The following is a 17,740-nucleotide window of genomic DNA, read 5'->3' as shown; positions in this document are numbered from 1 at the left end:
CACGGAAGAAACCAGTAATGACCCCTTTCCTCCAGTTCCAACATTGACATTGCTCCCTTCTTTACCAGTTCTTGACACATATCTCGCCCTCTCCCCAAGTTCCCAGGGTCATACCCCTCCCACTCCCCCCAGTCCTGCAGCAATGAGCAAACCAGCATGGAAGAAACCAAGCACGGCATCCCTGGAGTTTTTATTTCAGGGGGACCCCGGGGGCCTTCCCGCCCTGCTGGTGAGCGTCTCACGGGGAGCCGGCGCAGGTGGTCCCCTGAGCCCGGCTCTTCCGCCCAGACCCTCCACAGCCACGTTAGATCTTTGGTGGTCACCAGCACGGAGCGGTCACTGTCCCAGTGATAGGACCGGCTCCTGATGCACCACTGGGGCGTGGGGGGTGTACGCTGCATGTTCTCAGCAGAGAGTCTGCGGTGCCAGGTCCCTCTGGGGCCCCGCTGCTGTCCCTGCTGCCCCAGCCCCAGTACGTGAAGGACGGGGCCCCGCTGCTGTTCCTGTCCCTGCCGCCCCAGCCCCACGTAGGGATGGAAGAGGCTCCAGTGAGGACGGGCCACCCCAGCATAGTCATCCTGCGGCTGCAGGCGGTGGATGTCCATGATGTGCCACCGACAGAGAGGGCAGGTGGCTGTGACGGCCATGGCATACCACTGCTGGATGGTATGCAGTGGCAGAACCTGGCAGAACATGTGCCAGCACGGCTCCACTCTAGCGGGGTCTTCGAGGGGACCCAGGCAGATGGGGCAGGGGTTCCTGGCGACTCCCAGTGCCGCCCGCTCATGTCTGTACACCTCCATTGCTGCTGCTGAGGCTCACTGTCCTGTCAGCTGCTGCTGGGACTTGAGGTCTCCTCTGTTGCTGGCAGCACTCGATGGGTGCCACTGGTGGCACTCCAAGGCTCAGCTTCCGCTGGCGGGACTTGGTGGCTCCTCGTCTGCTGGCAGGTCACAACGTCTGGCGTGCCGTTGGCAGGACTCGACGGCTCAGGTGCTGCCCACGCATGGGAGTTTGGACGACGAAGATACATCCGTAGCTCTCGAGCTTTTCCTAAGCTAGTGTAAAGATCCCAAAATACTTTTCTGGTCAAGATAATGTTATGGTTTCTGTGTAAAAGTCTTCTGAACATCTTCCTATTTGAATTCCATTGCTCTTTTAGCATTGGCATTTTTGCAATGGGAGCACTCTTTGAACGTTCCTGGGAATCACTTGGCTGCAACAGTTGACACAAGGCAGAAGGAATGATACGGGGAGGAGGTTCCCTAGAATGAACTATTCCCACATGTCCAAATGCCAAGCAATGCTCAAGTAAGTTTAATAACTCTCTTTTTCCCTAAAACCATGGTGTGTCGTGCGAAGGTGTCCCATTGTGGCTTACTGGAGAGCTGAATGCCTTGGGGAATACGCCAGGCTTTTCTCAAGGTATCGCCTCACTCTGAAGCCATTTAGGTAGCTGCTTGGGAAAACAGGTTGTTGAATCTCATTTCCAACCATCAATTCGGCTTCTTGCTTTGTGCTGGTTCAAAGATTGAGCAGAAAGAAGAGGAATGACATGACATGGAGGAAATTCCTTTCTAATTCCCAGGATCTACACATGGGGGAAGCACCTTTGCCTCAGAGGGACCCTGTACAATGCTTCTGGCTACGGGCTCTCCCTTCGTCCTGATCAGCCCCTTGCAAGCCTCCAGGCTGAGGAGGGATCTGCTGTTCTGAACGTTACCTGTTCCCATCAGGCCAGACTTAGCATCTTCTGAGAGAAAAAAAATAATAAAAAGATAATCTTTTCAGTGGATTCTCCATGAGGATTTGTTTTCGTTGGCCGGAGAATATGCTGTTGGCTACAGGGTGAACTGAGAAGATTCCCTACACTGCTGGAGACCGACAGTGAAGCAGAGATGCATCTGCAGTCCGCGGAGGACTCCATGCCAGAGCAGGTGGCTCTGCCCTAAGAAGCCATGAGTCCGTGGGAAAAGCCTGCACTGGAGCAATCTGCTAAGTAAGGATTGCATCCTGCGGGAAGGACTCATGTTGGAGAAGTTCATGGAGAGCTTTCTTCTGTGGGAAGGGCCTCCACGTTGGAGCAGAGGAAGAGTGTGAGGAGTCCTCCTCCTTTAAGGAAGGTGCAGCAGAAACAAACAGCCTGTGACAAAATGACCTGCCACCCCCATTCCCCATCCCCCTGCGCTGCTGGGGGGAGGAGGTAGAACTGGGAAGAGGGGAGGGGTGGAGGGAAGGTGTTTTTAAGATCTGGCTGTTTCTTATCATCCTCTCTGATGTGATTGGTAACAAATTGAATTGATTGGTAGCAAATTAAATTGATTTGTCCTCAAGCTGAGTCTGTTTTGCCCAGGGCCATGGTTGGTGGGTGATCCCTCGTTGTTCTTATCTCGAGCCCCAGGCCTTTGGTTATGTTTTTCCCCCCTTTAGTTCACTGAGGGGGAGGAGTGAGTGGCTGGGTGGTAGCTTAGCTCCAGCCAGGCTAAAGCACAACACATGGGCAGGCGTCTCAGTCACCCAAGGACCCAGCCTCAGGCCAGCTGAGCCAAAGGGATCGCCAGCTTTGCAGCACATCAGCCACACAATACCTGCACACAGCAACCGTCACACGAGTAATTAGAAAAATGAGCAGAAACTCTGTCACAGGCCATGGAAGGCAGCGCCCAGGCTGGGGATGCTGGAGCCTAGGATGCAAGCAGAGGACGCAGCCCCTCTGCCCAGCGGTAACTGGTGCTGCCCTGGCCTCATGGCACACTCTCTCCTTGTCCCCAGGGCATGGTTATAGAATCATGGAATGGTTTGAGTTGGAAGGGACCTTTGAGACCATCTAGTTCCAACCCCCCCTGCCATGGGCAGGGACACCCTCCACTGCACCAGGTTGCCCAAAGCCTCATCCAACCTGGCCTTGAACACTTCCAGGGATGGGGCAGCCACAGCTTCTCTGGGCAACCTGTTCCAGTGCCTCACCACCCTCAGAGGGAAAAATTTCTTCCTTAGATCCAATCTAAATCTCCCCTCTTTCAGTTTAAAGCCATTGCCTCGTGTCCTGTCACTACAGGCCCTTGTCCAAAGCCCCTCTCCAGCTCTCTTGTAGCCCCTTTAGGTACTGGGAGGCTGCTGGAAGGTCTCCCCAGAGCCTTCTCTTCTCCAGGCTGAACAGCCCCAACTCTCTCAGCCTGTCTCCAGAGCAGAGGTGCTCCAGCCCTTGCATCATCTTTGTGGCCTCCTCTGGACCCGCTCCAGCAGCTCCATGTCCTTCTGATGTTGGGGACCCCAGAGCTGAACGCAGCACTGCAGGGGGGTCTCAGGAGAGCAGAGCAGAGGGGCAGAATCCCCTCCCTTGCCCTGCTGCCCACGCTGCTTTGGGTGCAGCCCAGGACACGGTTGTCTTTCTGGGCTGCCAGCGCACGGTGCCGGCTCATGTTGAGCTTCTCATCCACCAGCACCCCAAGTCCTTCTCCTCAGGGCTGCTCTCCATCCATTCTCCGCCCAGCCTGTACTTGTGCTTGGGATTGCCCCGACCCACGTGCAGGACTTTGCACTTGGCCTTGCTGAACTTCATGAAGTTCTCACAGCCCCGCCTCTCCAGCCTGTCCAGATCCCTCTGGATGGCATCCCTTCCCTCCAGCGTGTCCACAACACCACACAGCTTGGTGTCATCAGCAAACTTGCTGAGGGTGCACTCAATCCCACTGTCCATGTCTCCAACAAAGATGTTATGCTCCATCCAGGCAGGCTCCTGGTTCCCCACGTTGGGCAGGTCTCCCTCCTGCCCTGGTTCAGCAGAGAACATCGGCTCTAACAAGTGGGGTCCTGGCAAGGGGACCCACTGTTATGGTTTGAAGTGGGGGGGGAGGTCCGGGTGGCAGAAGCTGCCCATCACACCGGACTCACATCCCCCTCGGGGCTTGAGCCAATCGGCGCCTCTGCGAATTGCCCTATTTACGTCGGACAAAGGAACCGGAAAGGTGTGTGCCTGTGCCCAGGGGCGAGGAGAAGGGAGGGGGGCACGGCCCCCGCTCCCGGTGCCCGGCCGGGCCGGTGCCCGCCCCGTCGGGGATGGCGGCGGCGGAGCCGCGTGGGGAACTCGGGGAGAGCCCCGCTGCCGGGGCGCCCACCGGGCCGAGTTCACCCAGAAAGGGCTGAGATCGGAGAGAAACGGCCGCACAGATCAGAGGTCAGTGAAGATGGAACGGGACAACGTGTGCCGCGGCTGAGTCCCCCTTGCCAGCAGCCCCTTTGCAAACAGCCCTCGGTGGGGCAAGCAGAGACCCACTCGCAGCCCGTGGAGGACCCACGTCGAGCAGAGATGCCAGAGCCTGAGCACGGTGCATCTCGAGCCCGTGGGATGCCCCCGCCGATGGGGAGGGGTTTGGTTACAGGAGATGCCCGAGCCGGAGCCTGCTGTGACTCCCGGGCACGGGGCGAGGCGCATTTGCGCATCTCGGTCCGTGCGGAGCCGCGTTTCGGGTCGCTGTGCCGCCCCACGCCGGAGGCATTTACAGTCTGTTGATGGCCCACGGCAGGGCGAGTGGCCACAGCTCCTTAAAAGCCCAGGGCTGGTAAAGCCCGCACTGGGGCAATCCGATGGGGTAAGGATTTGCCTCCCAGCGGGCAGGATTCACGCTTTCGCCGTGAGTAGGGGACCCACTGGAGCAAGGGACAATGGTGTAAGGGCTCCTGCTCCTTTAAGAGGAGCGGCAGCAACACCATGGGATGAACTGACCTGCACCCCCCCATTCCCTGCCCCCTGCGCCGCTGGGGGGAGGAGGTAAAGCCGGGAAGAGAAGGCAAAGGGCGGGGAGGTGTGTTGTTTTTTTTAAGACCTGATCTTGTTTTCTTGTTATCCTCCCAAGTAACTGTTTTTGTGTGCTTTTCTCTTTCTAGGCAGCTGTTAATAAATAGTTTTGCTTTAAGAAAACAGCCTCTTTTGCCCGGGACCGTGGTTGGTGGGTGCTGCTGTGTTCCTGTCTCGACCCTCAGCTCTTTTATTACATTTTTCTCCTCTCCATTTTACTGGGGTGGGAGAGCTGCGTGGGTTTAGTTGCCGGATCGGCCTAACCCACGACACCCACTCACAGGGGGTGTTTGAGGCACCACCCTTTAGCGCTGGGAGCGGGGCCAGTGGAAGTGCTCAGGTAGCCCAAAGGGATTATACTGGTTCCAATCCCCAGGGCAGGATGGGCCCCAGAGCCCATCGCAGCCCAGGATGGGTAAAGGCAGCTCCAACAGCTTTGTGGTTCAGCACCCGCTGCCCCACACATCGCTTGCTCTTAGACAACGCTCCCGCAGGGTCCCCCGTCTCTTTGGTTGGCAGGGGACCACGGCCCCTCCTGGCCAGCATACCCAGTAAAGCACAGGGCACCACCAGGATCTCGAGCAACATTTTCACTTCTTACAGGGCTCCATGTGATGTTTTCCATGCACACAGGGCAGTTGGCACGAGGAGCTCCACACCAAACGCGGGGCATTGGGTTTTCTTTAAAGCAGCATCTCCCAGCCACGCACAGCCGGGTAAGATGCTGTCACTGCATCCCACAGCTCTTGACCTGCAGCACCGGGACGCAGCCCCTGCCCAGCCAGTCCAACGGGCTAGGACAGAAGTTGGGAGAGCACCCATGAGAGCCTGACCCTCCTCTTTCAGCCCTTCTCCCAGCACTGCAGCCTTGGTCACACGAACAGGAGCCCATTACAGAGCAGGTGCTTACTATTAGCAGAATCGTTCACTGTTCTTGAAGCCAAGTATCTTCTGGCAGCAGCCAGAGACAGCCTAGATCAAAAAAAAAAAGAAAGAAAAAGAAGAAAAATCACCTGCAAGTCTTGCACCTCTGACCACCCTGGCAGAAGCCAGCCAGGTTCTGGCAGCCAGCGCACGGCTCGGGCGCAGCAGCCAGGTTTCACAGCTGGTTTAGCTACAGAAGTTCAGCTCGAGCAGTTTGTGTCCGAGGGCTGTAAGCCTGGCACCGCAAACGGAGTGTTTTATGCAAGCCCACAGAAATCTGCAGCCTGGCACGAGCCAGCCCACCGGGCAGAAGGCAGCCGGCAAGATTTTCTCAGGCCAAACTATGGAGGTAGATGTATTGCTTGCATGCAAGGCTCAGAGCTGCAGAGCCAATTTTGGTCAGATACGGGACCACATAAGAGCAGCCGGCTCCCATCCATCCTCCTTTCCCCACCCCCAGGTCCCTCAGGCAGGTACACAGCACAGGGTTCAGTCTGTGCCCAACCCTGCCCGGAGCCCCCAGCCCACCCCACTTAGACAAGGGCTCTCAGGGTGCTGGGGGACACAGGCCATGCTCTTGCACAAAGACCCAGCTCCTTTCTTAGGGAGCAGCGTTAGTCTCAACACCCGGCTTTTCCTAACAACTGAGCATCTCCATGAACAAACTCCTCCTTTCAAGCCCAGCAAGAGTTCAAGGCAGCCTTGCTTCTGCCTCCCTCCGCCACCCCATCGGGGCCCGACATGCCAGGGCCACGTAACGGTGACGACACCATCAGCCATCGCTGCCAACTCATACCTGGCGTGGACGCAGAATTAAACTCTTTCAGACTGGGATAGTAATCGAATCAGTTTAATATCTAGTCAACATATTGTAAATGCATCTGAATCCTACAGAATTGTGATCAGCCGTGGCCACCAAGCCCAGGAGACCACCTTTCTAGAAAGGCACAGAGAGGTAGGAGAGTTGGGTCATTTCCCCGGATTAGTTGCAAGTGAGAACGTGCAAATGGACCTTCCTCCTGGAGGCCCGAGATAACCAGAAACTTGTGCTTTTTGAAAGGAATGCTAATGTGCAGGGACAGGGACAGGCACCTGGAGAAACAGCCAAGGCCTCCTGCTGACCAACGAGGCAAGAAACTCTTGCTGACTTTTGCTTATACCGAAAGAAAAAAAAATGAAAAAGAAAGAGGGGGGACAGAAGAGCCTGGCTCTGTGTGCGTGAAGGATATTTGGTGAAGCAGGTGCAAGAAAGATGCATAAGGTCACTTCTGCCCTTGGCCAGGGACAAGGACTGTTTTTTGCATTGCTTTGTACTCTGTTACCACCCCAGGAGTGAGTGAGAAGAAATGTGTCGTCCTCCAGTACTGCCACCACGTTTTCCTGCACCAGCAGAGCAAGAGCAAAGCTGTGGAACAAACCCAATGTCGGGATGCCACCCAGCATTCGGCTCGTCTTCTGCGGCAGCTGAAGGGGGAAGTGGCACCATGGTGGTCTCCTCGTGGCGGGAAGGCACTGTTCACTGGGGTGGGCAGGTCCGGAGATGCTAATTCTCAAATTTTGCATAAGGATTCTCTTCCTTGAACAGGCCTAGAAGAGAAGAAAGATTCGTTCAGACAGCAGCTGCCATGCCAGTCACGGCCAGCAACAAACCTTGCTCTTGGTGACAACAATTTGTCACTTGTGCTTCATCCAGCCTCCCGTCCTGCACTCCTTCCAAAAGACCTGCTCTTACTCGAGCCATGCATGCAGCCAGCGCCATTCCACTCTCCTCTGCAGAAGAGGAGACACCCACTAAGAAGCTCAACCTGATGGCAAACTCCTCTCCTAGGGAGTCCACAGAAAGTCCAGGTCCAGCAGCACGCCTGATCTTCCAGAGCACCCCTCTGCACGCTCCTTCTGTTGGGACTGGGCTTGGAAGCACAGAGACAGACCCAAATTAAATTAAAACTGTTCTTAGACCTTGCTCCCCTGCTCCTACATGCTCAGACTGGGAGACAGCAAGGCAGGGCATGGGGCTGACTTCTGGGCCAGCGACAAGCCCCCGTGCCACTCTCCTGGCTGCTTTCCCAGCCCAACGCTTTTGAGGAGAAACTGCCAGAAAGGACGAGATCGCAAACTCTGGCTGCAGCGTGGCAGAGCCCTGACATGGTGAGACAGTCCTGGAGCACAGATCTTCCACTTCCATGAGCAGATGCTTCCCCCACCAAGATCTCCTTCAGGCACAGCTTTGCCTGCTCTTCCTTCCCCAGAAGAGCCAGCCCAGCCAGAGCCCCCTGGATCTCAACCTGGACCTGCAGCAGCAGCAGGCAGAGGGTCTCCAGCTTTCCCTCCAGCCCCCCCAAAAGCCAGACACCACTGCACTCAACATGCATGAGCCCAACTGCTCCCTGCTCCATGGCCACCCTGGGAGAGCCCCCAGCAACCCAGGGCAGGGAGGGGAGATCCCTCCACCAGCTCTGAGTGACTGGCTGCTCCTCGCTTCCTTCCAGGCTGCTGTCCCCCACAGGCAGGTCCCCACCTGCCCCGGGGCCGTGGGACTCACCTGAAGGACAGCCCAGCCCCAGGAGGGAGGCTGTGAGCTCCCAGCGCCGCCGAGGGACTGAGCCACCTCCCAGGGAACCGCTGCTGGCACAGAGGACCGGCTCTGTGGTCTGGCTGGTACCTGCTCCGTGCTCCTGCAGCTGTGGGCACCCACCCGGCCCCCCACCCCAGGCTGCTGACCCATGTGGTCAGCTCAGAGGACACAGGTCCCAGGGAGCATTAAACGCTCCCTCTTCCCTGCCCAAGAGGAGAAGCGCTTGCGTGGGGTCTCACGCCGTGACCTGAGCATCTCTACACTTGCTCCCAGAGGAAAAGAGAGCAAGTCACTGAGACGGGGGAAGTGGAGACTGTGTTTTCCCCACTGGCCAGGTCTCCTCTCCAGCTGTAACCATAGCAAGGAACACAGTTACTGAGGCTGCTCGATCTAAAGCTTAGCTTGGATCGCTCGCATCAGCACTGTACCGTATTTCCTTCGGATTTCATCGTGCCGTGATTTCATCTCTGCTCTCCTGCAAGAAGCGAAACAGAAAAACCACGAGTCAGTGACTGGCAACATAAAACCAAGCAAGAAGAGCTACAGCTCCTTGCTTCATGCCAACCTAGGGAGCTCCATGCCAACCTAGGGAGCTCGACACCAACCTAGGGAGCTCAACGCCAACCTAGGGAGCTCCACACCAACCTAGGGAGCTCCATGCCGAACTAGGGAGCTCGACACCAACCTAGGGAGCTCGACACCAACCTAGGGAGCTCAACGCCAACCTAGGGAGCTCCACACCAAACTAGGGAGCTCCATGCCGAACTAGGGAGCTCAACACCAACCTAGGGAGCTCCACGCCAACCTAGGGAGCTCCACACTGCCAGGTTTGCTCAACCCCCCACCACCCACCTCCCCGCGGCACTGGGGACCACCAGAGCCCCCGCACATCAGCAGCCCTCAGGGAGCTGGATACACATCACCGTCGTGATGCTGCATCCACAAGCACCCCAGAAAGACGTTGCTCGTGAGGTTTACGTTTGAGCTTGGGTTGAAGCAGCCAGTGACGCATGTGTTGAGCTCCACGTGCCTCCTGGCCTCATGTCTGATGGTACAGACAGGAGCCAGATGGTTCCGCAGCCTGAGGCAGTGCTCGCAGCCAGTCTCACCTCTCCTCCTGCCGCACTCGCCTCTTCTCCCGCTCCCGGGCCGCTCTCTCGTCATCCTTGTCTGGCCTGACAGACAGAAGAGCCCGTTAGCGGCGCTCGGCTCTCAGTTCTGCAACAGCACGTGGTTGCATCTGAGCCATCCCGAGAGAACAGGGAACCCCTCCGATACTTGCTTTTTGCTCTTTTTCTTACAACAGCAGCAGCAGCAGCAGACCCCCAACATGATAAGGATCGTTCCTCCCACCACAGACATCGCAATGATCAGGGCTTCAAAGTTCACTAAAGGGTTCGACAAAAGACATTTAGCACACAAGTACACGGCTGCCTGGAGTCACTGTATTTACAAGCAGACAGCCACTGGCACCAGCAGCTTCAGTCACTGGGCTGGAGACGCGCGTAACAGCCTGGGAAAGCAAGATGGACATGGTTATCTGTAGGTAGAGCGAGAGTTGGCACCAGCACGTAGGCACCAACGGAGCACACGCAGCTGCTAACTGGCTATGAAGAAAGGGAGGAACGAACACACTCGGGTCAAACTCCTCCGGCAGAAAAAGGAGCAAAGCTGTCTTAATCGCTAATCCAGGTGATCAGTCACCCATCAAGAGGAAAAAAAAAAGAGCATTAGAGGCTTCAGTGCTGAGGAGCAACCTCTGACAGAGGCCACCGCTGGCACTGGGGTCACTGCCCGCACGGGGCAGCCTCAGAAGTCATCTGAGATGAGACGACAGCGGACTGGAGGCACTTACGGGTGTCTGGAGTCCTTGGGTGAGAGGAAAGCAGGACAAGATCCATTGGGATCTATCGGCTCGGGGCCAGCAGTGCTGTTGAAGCAGCTGAAGGTGGAGGGCTGCTTCATGTACCACACCACCACATCTCCCCAGGGCTCGGGGGATCTGCTCGCCCACGCACAGCGCAAAACCCGCCGGGATGTGGTGGTGAAGCAGCGGCCTTGAGCCCTGGCCCCGGGGAGGCAGCCGTCCTACTCAGCCTCTGCAGTAACAGCAGCAGAGACACCAGAAGAAAGGGCCGTATCTCTAGACATCCCCTGCAATCCTTTGCAACAAAGAGGGGTTTCTCCAAGTACGATTCAGACTGTTCAGAGACTTGGGCCTGTGGAAATAATTGTTTAGGAGCCACTTGGCACACAGCAGCCAAGTTGCAGAAGTCCATCCTAGTGCACCTGAGCCTGCTCAGGGCATCTCCAATGTCTTCTCCACGCAGCTCAGACCGTGGAGTGGAAAGCCTGAGCACTGCACGTGCTGCATTTCAGAAGATGCCTGCCTGTCCCCTCGCTGCTGGGACTCAGCACTGGGGTGCTCCAGGCTGAGCCGACTTCACCACTGAACTTGCTCTCAAAGCCTCCAGCTCCTGCTTGCAGTGGAGAGCTCCATCACTGCCAACAACTGACTCTCAGATCATACCACATCCCTACCCAGGCTATCGTGGCAAGCCCCACACAAAGAACGCGGTTCCAGATACCAACCGCAGGCAGCTGCCGTGGCCTGGCAGGTCACCAGTGAGACCAGTAGTCAGCAAGCCACCAGCAAGACCAGCAAGGTCACCCAGCAGCAGGGAGGTCTGCAGGTCTGTGTTCCCAGTGAGGCTTTGAGAAAGATGGTACTTGAGACCTGACTGTCCACGGCACTGTCACATCTCAGAGCAACACAAAGCTTTCCCTGGGTAGCTGCGCTGCGCCGGACCCACAGAGTCGTGTAGGGGAGAGCCCGAAAGCCAGGGATCTGAAATCAGCCCAGTGGGGGTGAGACAAACCCAAACAGGCTCTTCAGCTCAAAAGGGAGTTCCTCCACCAGCGCAGGTCCGTGGTGGTGCTTCTGGCACCTCAGCTTTCAGGGTGAGCCTGGGGTTCAGACCACCCCTTCCCGCAGAGAGAGGACCGTGGCAGAGCACCGGGCGCTCCACCACCTGATGACAAAGGCTTAAGTCACACGCACCAAAACCACAGGCTCATTTAAGAGCTAATCTCCCCCAGGACTAATCTCCTCCGAAGCGAGTTTTGCCAGCAAAGGAATGTGTTCTTCTATAATGAAACCTTTTGTGAAGGCACTCGCACACAAACTAGTATTTCAAGGTCTTGCACAAGTTTCAGAAAAGCATACAGTAGTGCTCACAAAGAGGAGATTCTTCCTCCACAAGGTATGGGAGCAGTTTTAACTCCCTTGTGCGGGAGGCTGGGCTCTCTCCTCTACCCACAACAGATGCCAGGTGACCACAATTCAACTCCAAGTTCTCCATCAAGGAGACAGAGGAGAGAAATCAAGCCTCAGCTTGCTTCCTAGCTGCCCCAGCCTCCAAAAGCTGGGTCCTGCCTGCACCAAGCTGTCCACAGAGCACCTTCCACTCTTGCTCCCAAGGTGCTTGGAAGCCTCCATCACACCAAAGCGTGAGGAGTGTAGAGCAGCTAACACCCCACGGGTCCTTCTTGCCAGAACGTAGGAACTGCTCATGCTCCGCTTCCTCGCCCACGCTTCAGGAAGTTTGCAGGACCTTGATTGACCTCAGCCTGTCATCGCTACTCCGGCGGCAAGAAAACGAGGCAAGGGAAACTTCCCACTGCCACCACCACCACCTCCTCGCTGCCACTGCCACCAGCGCCAGCCGGTGCCATCGCGCAGCCGTCGCCCCAGCGCGATCCACTTACCCCAGCAGACGCCCCAGCGCGCGGAGCGGAGCTCGCAGAGGTCGGCCGGGGGGAGGACTCTTCGGACGGGGTACTCCAGGCACTTCCCACTGCTGGCACACCACAGGCACTGGGACACAGGAACCGGGCAGCACAGCGTTACTGGTGCGCGGCAGTACCGCCGGTTAGCCGCGCTCTGCTTCGTTAGCCGCAGCAACAGGGCCACTGAGGTACCACCCAGCAGCAATGGGATGCTCAGGAGTCCCGTTTGGTTTGCGTGGGCTGCATGAGCTTGCCTGCACCAGGAGAGGCAGGCGAGGGGAGCGTGGATTTCTAGAGCAAGCAAAGATGCTGAGAACGCTTCTCCTGGCTTGCAAGATGGTAGCAATCACCAAATCCTCTGTTATTCCATGCAGCGTTTTTGGGACAAGAAGAAAGCCTCTGGGACAGCCACCCAACACAGAGCTGGTGAGCAGGAGAGGTTTGTGTGTGACCTCACTAGTTGGTCCCAGCCAGGCTACCTGCAGCAGCTTTGCACCCTCCTCTCCCCTTTCCTGGTGGCTCCAACCCCCAACGCCAGCGTTCGGCTGGCTTTGGTCAGACTGGTTCTGGCTAAGTCAGCTATGAGATCTGACTCAACTTCAAGTTTGCTGATATCAGAGATAAGGCGGTGGAGGAGGTTGGCAGGACACAGGTATGCATATCCCACATCCACCCAGTGCCACGGCACCCACAGACCCACGGAGGGGCAGCTTGACCAGCCCATCCAGCCCACTTGGCTCCTTCACCATGCCCATCCCCATGATGGCATCTCCCAGCTGTGAGGAGGAGCTTGGCAATTCCATTGCCCGACTCGAAAGAAAACAGAACAAAACCCAAGGGCTTTCTAACAACCTCTTCCCAGAGCACCAAGGGGGGTTGCTCTCTCACCATCATGGGTGGGTGGCATTTGCAGGGCATTCAGGATAAGGGCAAGGGAGCAGGCCCCCACGTCCAGGAGGGAAACCGCTCCATAAAAGCCCCATAAAGCCCACGCTACGTTTTCAGGCATTGTAAGAAGCTGGGAGTTTTACTGCTGCTACTCACGGTGACATTTTTCAGACACTCCTCACAGCTCCTGTTCGTATACTGGTGACAATCTACGGGAAGAAAAAAAAAAAGACATCTCAGTACTTTGAAGAGTTTTCTCGGTGGTTTAAAACTCCGGGCTCTTCCGACTCCTGCCCGCTGCTCTGCCCGCTCCGGGAGGTGGTCACTGCCATCGGAGCAGTGGCAATGCAGTGTAATGCTGCGGCCAGAGCTGCCAGCTTCAAAGCACACTCAGTGCCATGGTGGGAGACCCAAAGGTGGATGGAAGCCACCCACCTTGCCCGCGCTGACCCGAAGCCCTGAGCTGCGAGTTCCTCTCCCTGGATTTTATTTCCCTAAAAGCCTGAGGATCTGCTGCGGGCGGCAGGCAGTGGGACAGCCGGGGGACACAGCTGAGGTCAGTCCGGAGGGACCCGACGAGGACGAGGACAAGGACAAGCACTGGGCAGGCGGTGCGGTCCCGTATCACCGGATGACGGAGCAGCTCAAGCAAACAAGACTCAGACAAGGAAGTTACGACCAAGAAAAGCAGAAGCAGAGGAGCACAAGGGGGGACACGCAGCCACGGTCCCCGCAGGAGCCCGTACCCTCTCGCTGCACAAGGGCTGTACCCTTCCCCAGCCGACTCATCCAAACCCTCCTTCAGCCAGAACCGCTCCAGGTGACAGGAGCAGCACCGCAGCCGATATCCACACCCACGTTCAGAACTTCACCACCATGTGGGCAGAGGAAGACCCCCCAGCTCTATAGACATGGGTGGCTCTTGGCACCAGTGCCACCACGGACGATGGCATCGCCGGGCGATGCAGGTCAGCCGGGCGGGGGGAACGGATCGGGTCTGAACACAGGACAAGGTGGCCCAGTCCAGGCATCTTCCTGGGCTCACCTGCAGCTCCCGGCAGCGCCAACTCTTCGGGAAAGTCTTCCTACAGGATACTCGCCTGCCATTTCCCTGGTGTGCTCCCTGAGATCCTCAGGAAGGGTGGTCTGCCAGCCCTTGAGGATCGTGGCTGATCCTCACCCCTGCCTGAAGAGTCGAAGCATCAGCCTGTCTGACTGTGGTTAAAAAAAAAAAAACCCAAACCAAAACACAAACCAATTTGCCTGACTGCTCAGTAACCAGTGGGAGAAGGATCACTGCTTCGCAGCACCTTAATCAGGGAAATAAAAAAATAAATCAGTCCCAGAGGTGCTTGTTTTCCACGTTCACAAGCAGCAAAGCTGCATTTTCTCTCTCTCCAGCTGGCAGGAGCCCTCAGCTGTGACCCACTGTCAGCAGTCACATGCCTGGCGCAGCCCTCCAGACAACGGGGCAATTTATTAACATCGCTGCGATAAGGGTGTTTACTCACCGCCCCGAGAGGCCGAGATTTTAAACACTGTAGGAAGCTGCATCTTCCCCATTTCTCCAAGCGAGGCCGGAAAAGCATCGAAGCATCTGTGCTGCCCCGACACTGTTTGCTGATGAGGGGTCACAAAACAGCCCCCGCGCGCCGCCGGAGGCCGTCCGCTGGCAAAAGGGGAGCCTGTGGTTTTAACTGGGCTTCCTGCTGAGTCCAGAGGAGGCCACAAAGAGATCTGAGGGCTGGAGCACCTCTGATCTGGAGACAGGCTGAGAGAGTTGGGGCTGTTCAGCCTGGAGAAGAGAAGGCTCCAGGGAGACCTTCCAGCAGCCTCTCAGTAGCTAAAGGGGCTACAGGAAAGCTGGAGAGGGGCTTTGGACAAGGGTGTGTAGTGACAGAACGAGGGGTGATGGCTTTAAACTGAAAGAGGGGAGATTTCCGTTAGATCTAAGGAAGAAATTTTTCCCTCTAAGGGTGGTGAGGCACTGGAACAGGTTGCCCAGAGAAGCTGTAGATGCCCCATCCCTGGCAGTGTTCAAGGCCAGGCTGGATGAGGCTTTGGGCAACCTGGTACAGGGGAAGGTTTCCCTGCCCATGGCAGGGGGGTTGGAACTAGATGGTCTCAAAGGTCCCTTCCAACCCAAACCATTCCATGATTCTATGATGCTGTGCTTTCCCCCGGGAATGTCCCCTCTCCTGGCACCCCCAGCTGGGGTTCATCCTCTGAGCCGTTATCTCAAAGCCACCCTTTTATAGCTGCACAGGAACGGGGTGTTTCCAGGGCCTTAAAGGACTTCAGGATTGGGGTTTTGTCAGAACAGTCAATCTCAGGGGACCAGCCAACTCCCATAGGATGGCACGGGAAGCACTGCAGTCCTTGGGGACAGAGGTGGGAGAGCAGCTCTTGCTGTGCTAGAAGCCTCCCGCGTAACGCTTTTGCCACTTGGCTGTAAGAGATGTGAAGTGAGTGGCTTGGGGCAGAAGGAAGCCAGCAAAACACATGCTGCTCCTTACCCCCCTCCTGGCCAGAGCCATCACGAAGCCGTCAGAAGGCTGGTCGTCACGTGGAGAACAGTTCCTCGCTCAGAAGGGTGGGTGGACTTCTTGGGACATCCCTGAAGGAGGCCATCCCCACCCTTTGCTAAAGCTTCTCTTCTACCTGGCACGGCACCCGTGGGGCTACGCTACACCCTCCACCCACCAAGGAGAAGCAGTCAGCCAGCCGTTCCTCCTCACCCACATCCGATGGCACCCATATTCCTGGTCTGAAGCTCTCAGCCTGAAGCTCCCCTGTCCTGATGGAGGACCTCCTCCGAAGGACCATTGGTGGGAGCCTGGCTGCCCAGCACATCCCCCCTGCCCAGGACAGGTACCCAAGTGCCACCCGAGCCGTTGGCATCACCGAACGCACAGTTACATTGCAGCTGCTGGAAAAGCATCGAGTTCTTCCAGCACCCCGTCTTCCAGACCCCAGAGGGACACACTGGTGCCCCGCGCCGCGCAGGATCGCGCCCTACAGAGCCCCCAGCAAGGACGGGAGACCTGCCCTCCCCACCCTGAGTGGTCACAGAGCCCTGGCCAGTGGCCACCCCGTACCCAGCACGTTCCTGGAGCGCAGCCCTCGGAAAAGCGGGGTCCCAAAGCCACAAGTTTTGGGTGCTCCGGGGGAGCACCCGCTTTGCACCCGCCGCGGGGGTGGGGGGGAGCACCCAGCAGCGCCGGCACCGCGGGGCTCAGAGCCCCCGGTGCTGACGGGGAGGGCGGGTGGCACCGGGGCGGGGGGGGTGCCCGGGGGCCGCACTTACCTCCCGCCACGTCCTGCGCGGCGGCGGCGGCGGCCAGCAGGGCCAGGGCAGCGCAGAGCCGCAGCACGGGGGCCATGGCGGAGCCGGGCGGGGCGGGCGCCGCGGGGCCGTGCAGCGCCGAGCGCGGGGGCGGGCCGGGGGCGGCTCCCGGCGGCCACCGAGCAGCGGCTGCAGGAGCCGGGGGAGCCGCGGGGCTGGGGGAGCCGCTCGCGTTGTCCTTCACCGCAAAGCGCGGGGCCCCGGGGCTGCCGGAGCCCGCCGGGGGTTGCGGGGGTGGGGGGGGGGACACACACCGCCCGCCCGCCGCTCCCCGCGCAGCCCCGGGCCCGGCCGCAGGAGGGGGCCCGATCCCCGCGGGAGGAGCTGCGGAGGCACCTGCCCTCCCGGGCGAACCCTCCGGCGGGTTTGGGCAGCAGCAGCCTCAAAGGGAGACCCTGACCCTGACCCTGACCCTGACCCTGACCCTGACCCTGACCCCGACCCTGACCCTGACCCCGGCTCGCCTCCCCTGGCTGGTGCGTCGGTCTTTGCAGCGTGAGGGTGCATTGACTTTGCTCATGTCTGCTGGTTCACGAGGGGGTGGGATTTTCCTGGAGACTTTGGTCAGTCGGTCATGCTTGGGCAAAAGAAGCCAAAGGACAGCTCGGCCCTGGGAAGAAGGCCTTTGGTTTGTGAAAGCTCAGAGTGGTCCATGAAGGATAAGGGATATCCCGAATCGACCACGGTAACGCCAGCATCCCAGCCCTCCGCCACGTCTTTGAAACCCTCCCAGCATCATCTGGTGTCACAGATCAGTGATTCCAGCAAGCCTGACCCCAGGGATGCCAGGATCAACAGATGAGCTGCAAGAACACTGCAGAAATAGAGTGGCTTTGCCCAGTTTTATTGGGATTAGCAATTGGTAGCGTGGGTGTTAGCGATTAATCAATCGCGTTGTACCTGAACACTTGAAGGGTGAAGAACCCTGTGTGAAACCAGCTTCGGGCGCCCTGATTTGGCTGGGACACCTCCTGCACATGAATAAATATTTACCTGTCTAATTCTATGCTTTGCATCCCAGCCTCTCCCATCGGTTGGCACGGGCCAGCTGCGAATGTCTGTGTCACCCGGGGTGCTGGGGTGTCCCTCCTGGGCGAAGCAAGATGCCCGCTGGCTTCAATCCCACATGTTCAACATTCGAGGAGTGAGAAGCTGCATCGTTCAGGCCCACTTGGGTACTGCAGGGCGCCATATCCCCACTGGCTCCAGCAGTGATGGCTGATGCCGCTGTCCCTTGAAGCTGGGTGGGCATCGGGCTCCAGCGGAAAGTCAGAGCCAGGCTTGGCTCTTGGGCCAGGCCAATCCAGAACGAGATGGAGCTTTTTCAGGCAGACGCATGGCTGCAAACCCCCAGAGGGCATCATGCCCCCACACCGTCATCCCTATCGCATCCCCGAAATGCACCTCGAGGTGCAGGCAG

General features: G+C 57.9%; 1 protein-coding gene across 1 annotated transcript; it reads right to left on the bottom strand.

Annotated features, from left to right (window-relative positions):
- Positions 1 to 7,265: 7,265 nt before the first annotated feature.
- Positions 7,266 to 16,357, bottom strand: PTTG1IP (PTTG1 interacting protein). The gene is made up of 7 exons (XM_086618546.1): positions 16,282 to 16,357; positions 13,131 to 13,183; positions 12,066 to 12,174; positions 9,580 to 9,685; positions 9,407 to 9,472; positions 8,726 to 8,772; positions 7,266 to 7,309 (listed from the first exon to the last, which is right to left on the bottom strand). Exons 1-7 carry the CDS (start codon positions 16,355 to 16,357, stop codon positions 7,266 to 7,268), a joined length of 501 nt encoding a protein of 166 aa, XP_086474672.1.
- Positions 16,358 to 17,740: the final 1,383 nt, after the last annotated feature.

The sequence above is a fragment of the Tauraco erythrolophus genome, chromosome 11 (assembly GCF_009769465.1).
Source record: "Tauraco erythrolophus isolate bTauEry1 chromosome 11, bTauEry1.pri, whole genome shotgun sequence".
Lineage (NCBI taxonomy): Eukaryota > Metazoa > Chordata > Aves > Musophagiformes > Musophagidae > Tauraco > Tauraco erythrolophus.
The sequence above is the reverse complement of the archived record's forward strand: the minus strand, read 5'-3'. Positions and strand labels throughout refer to the sequence as shown.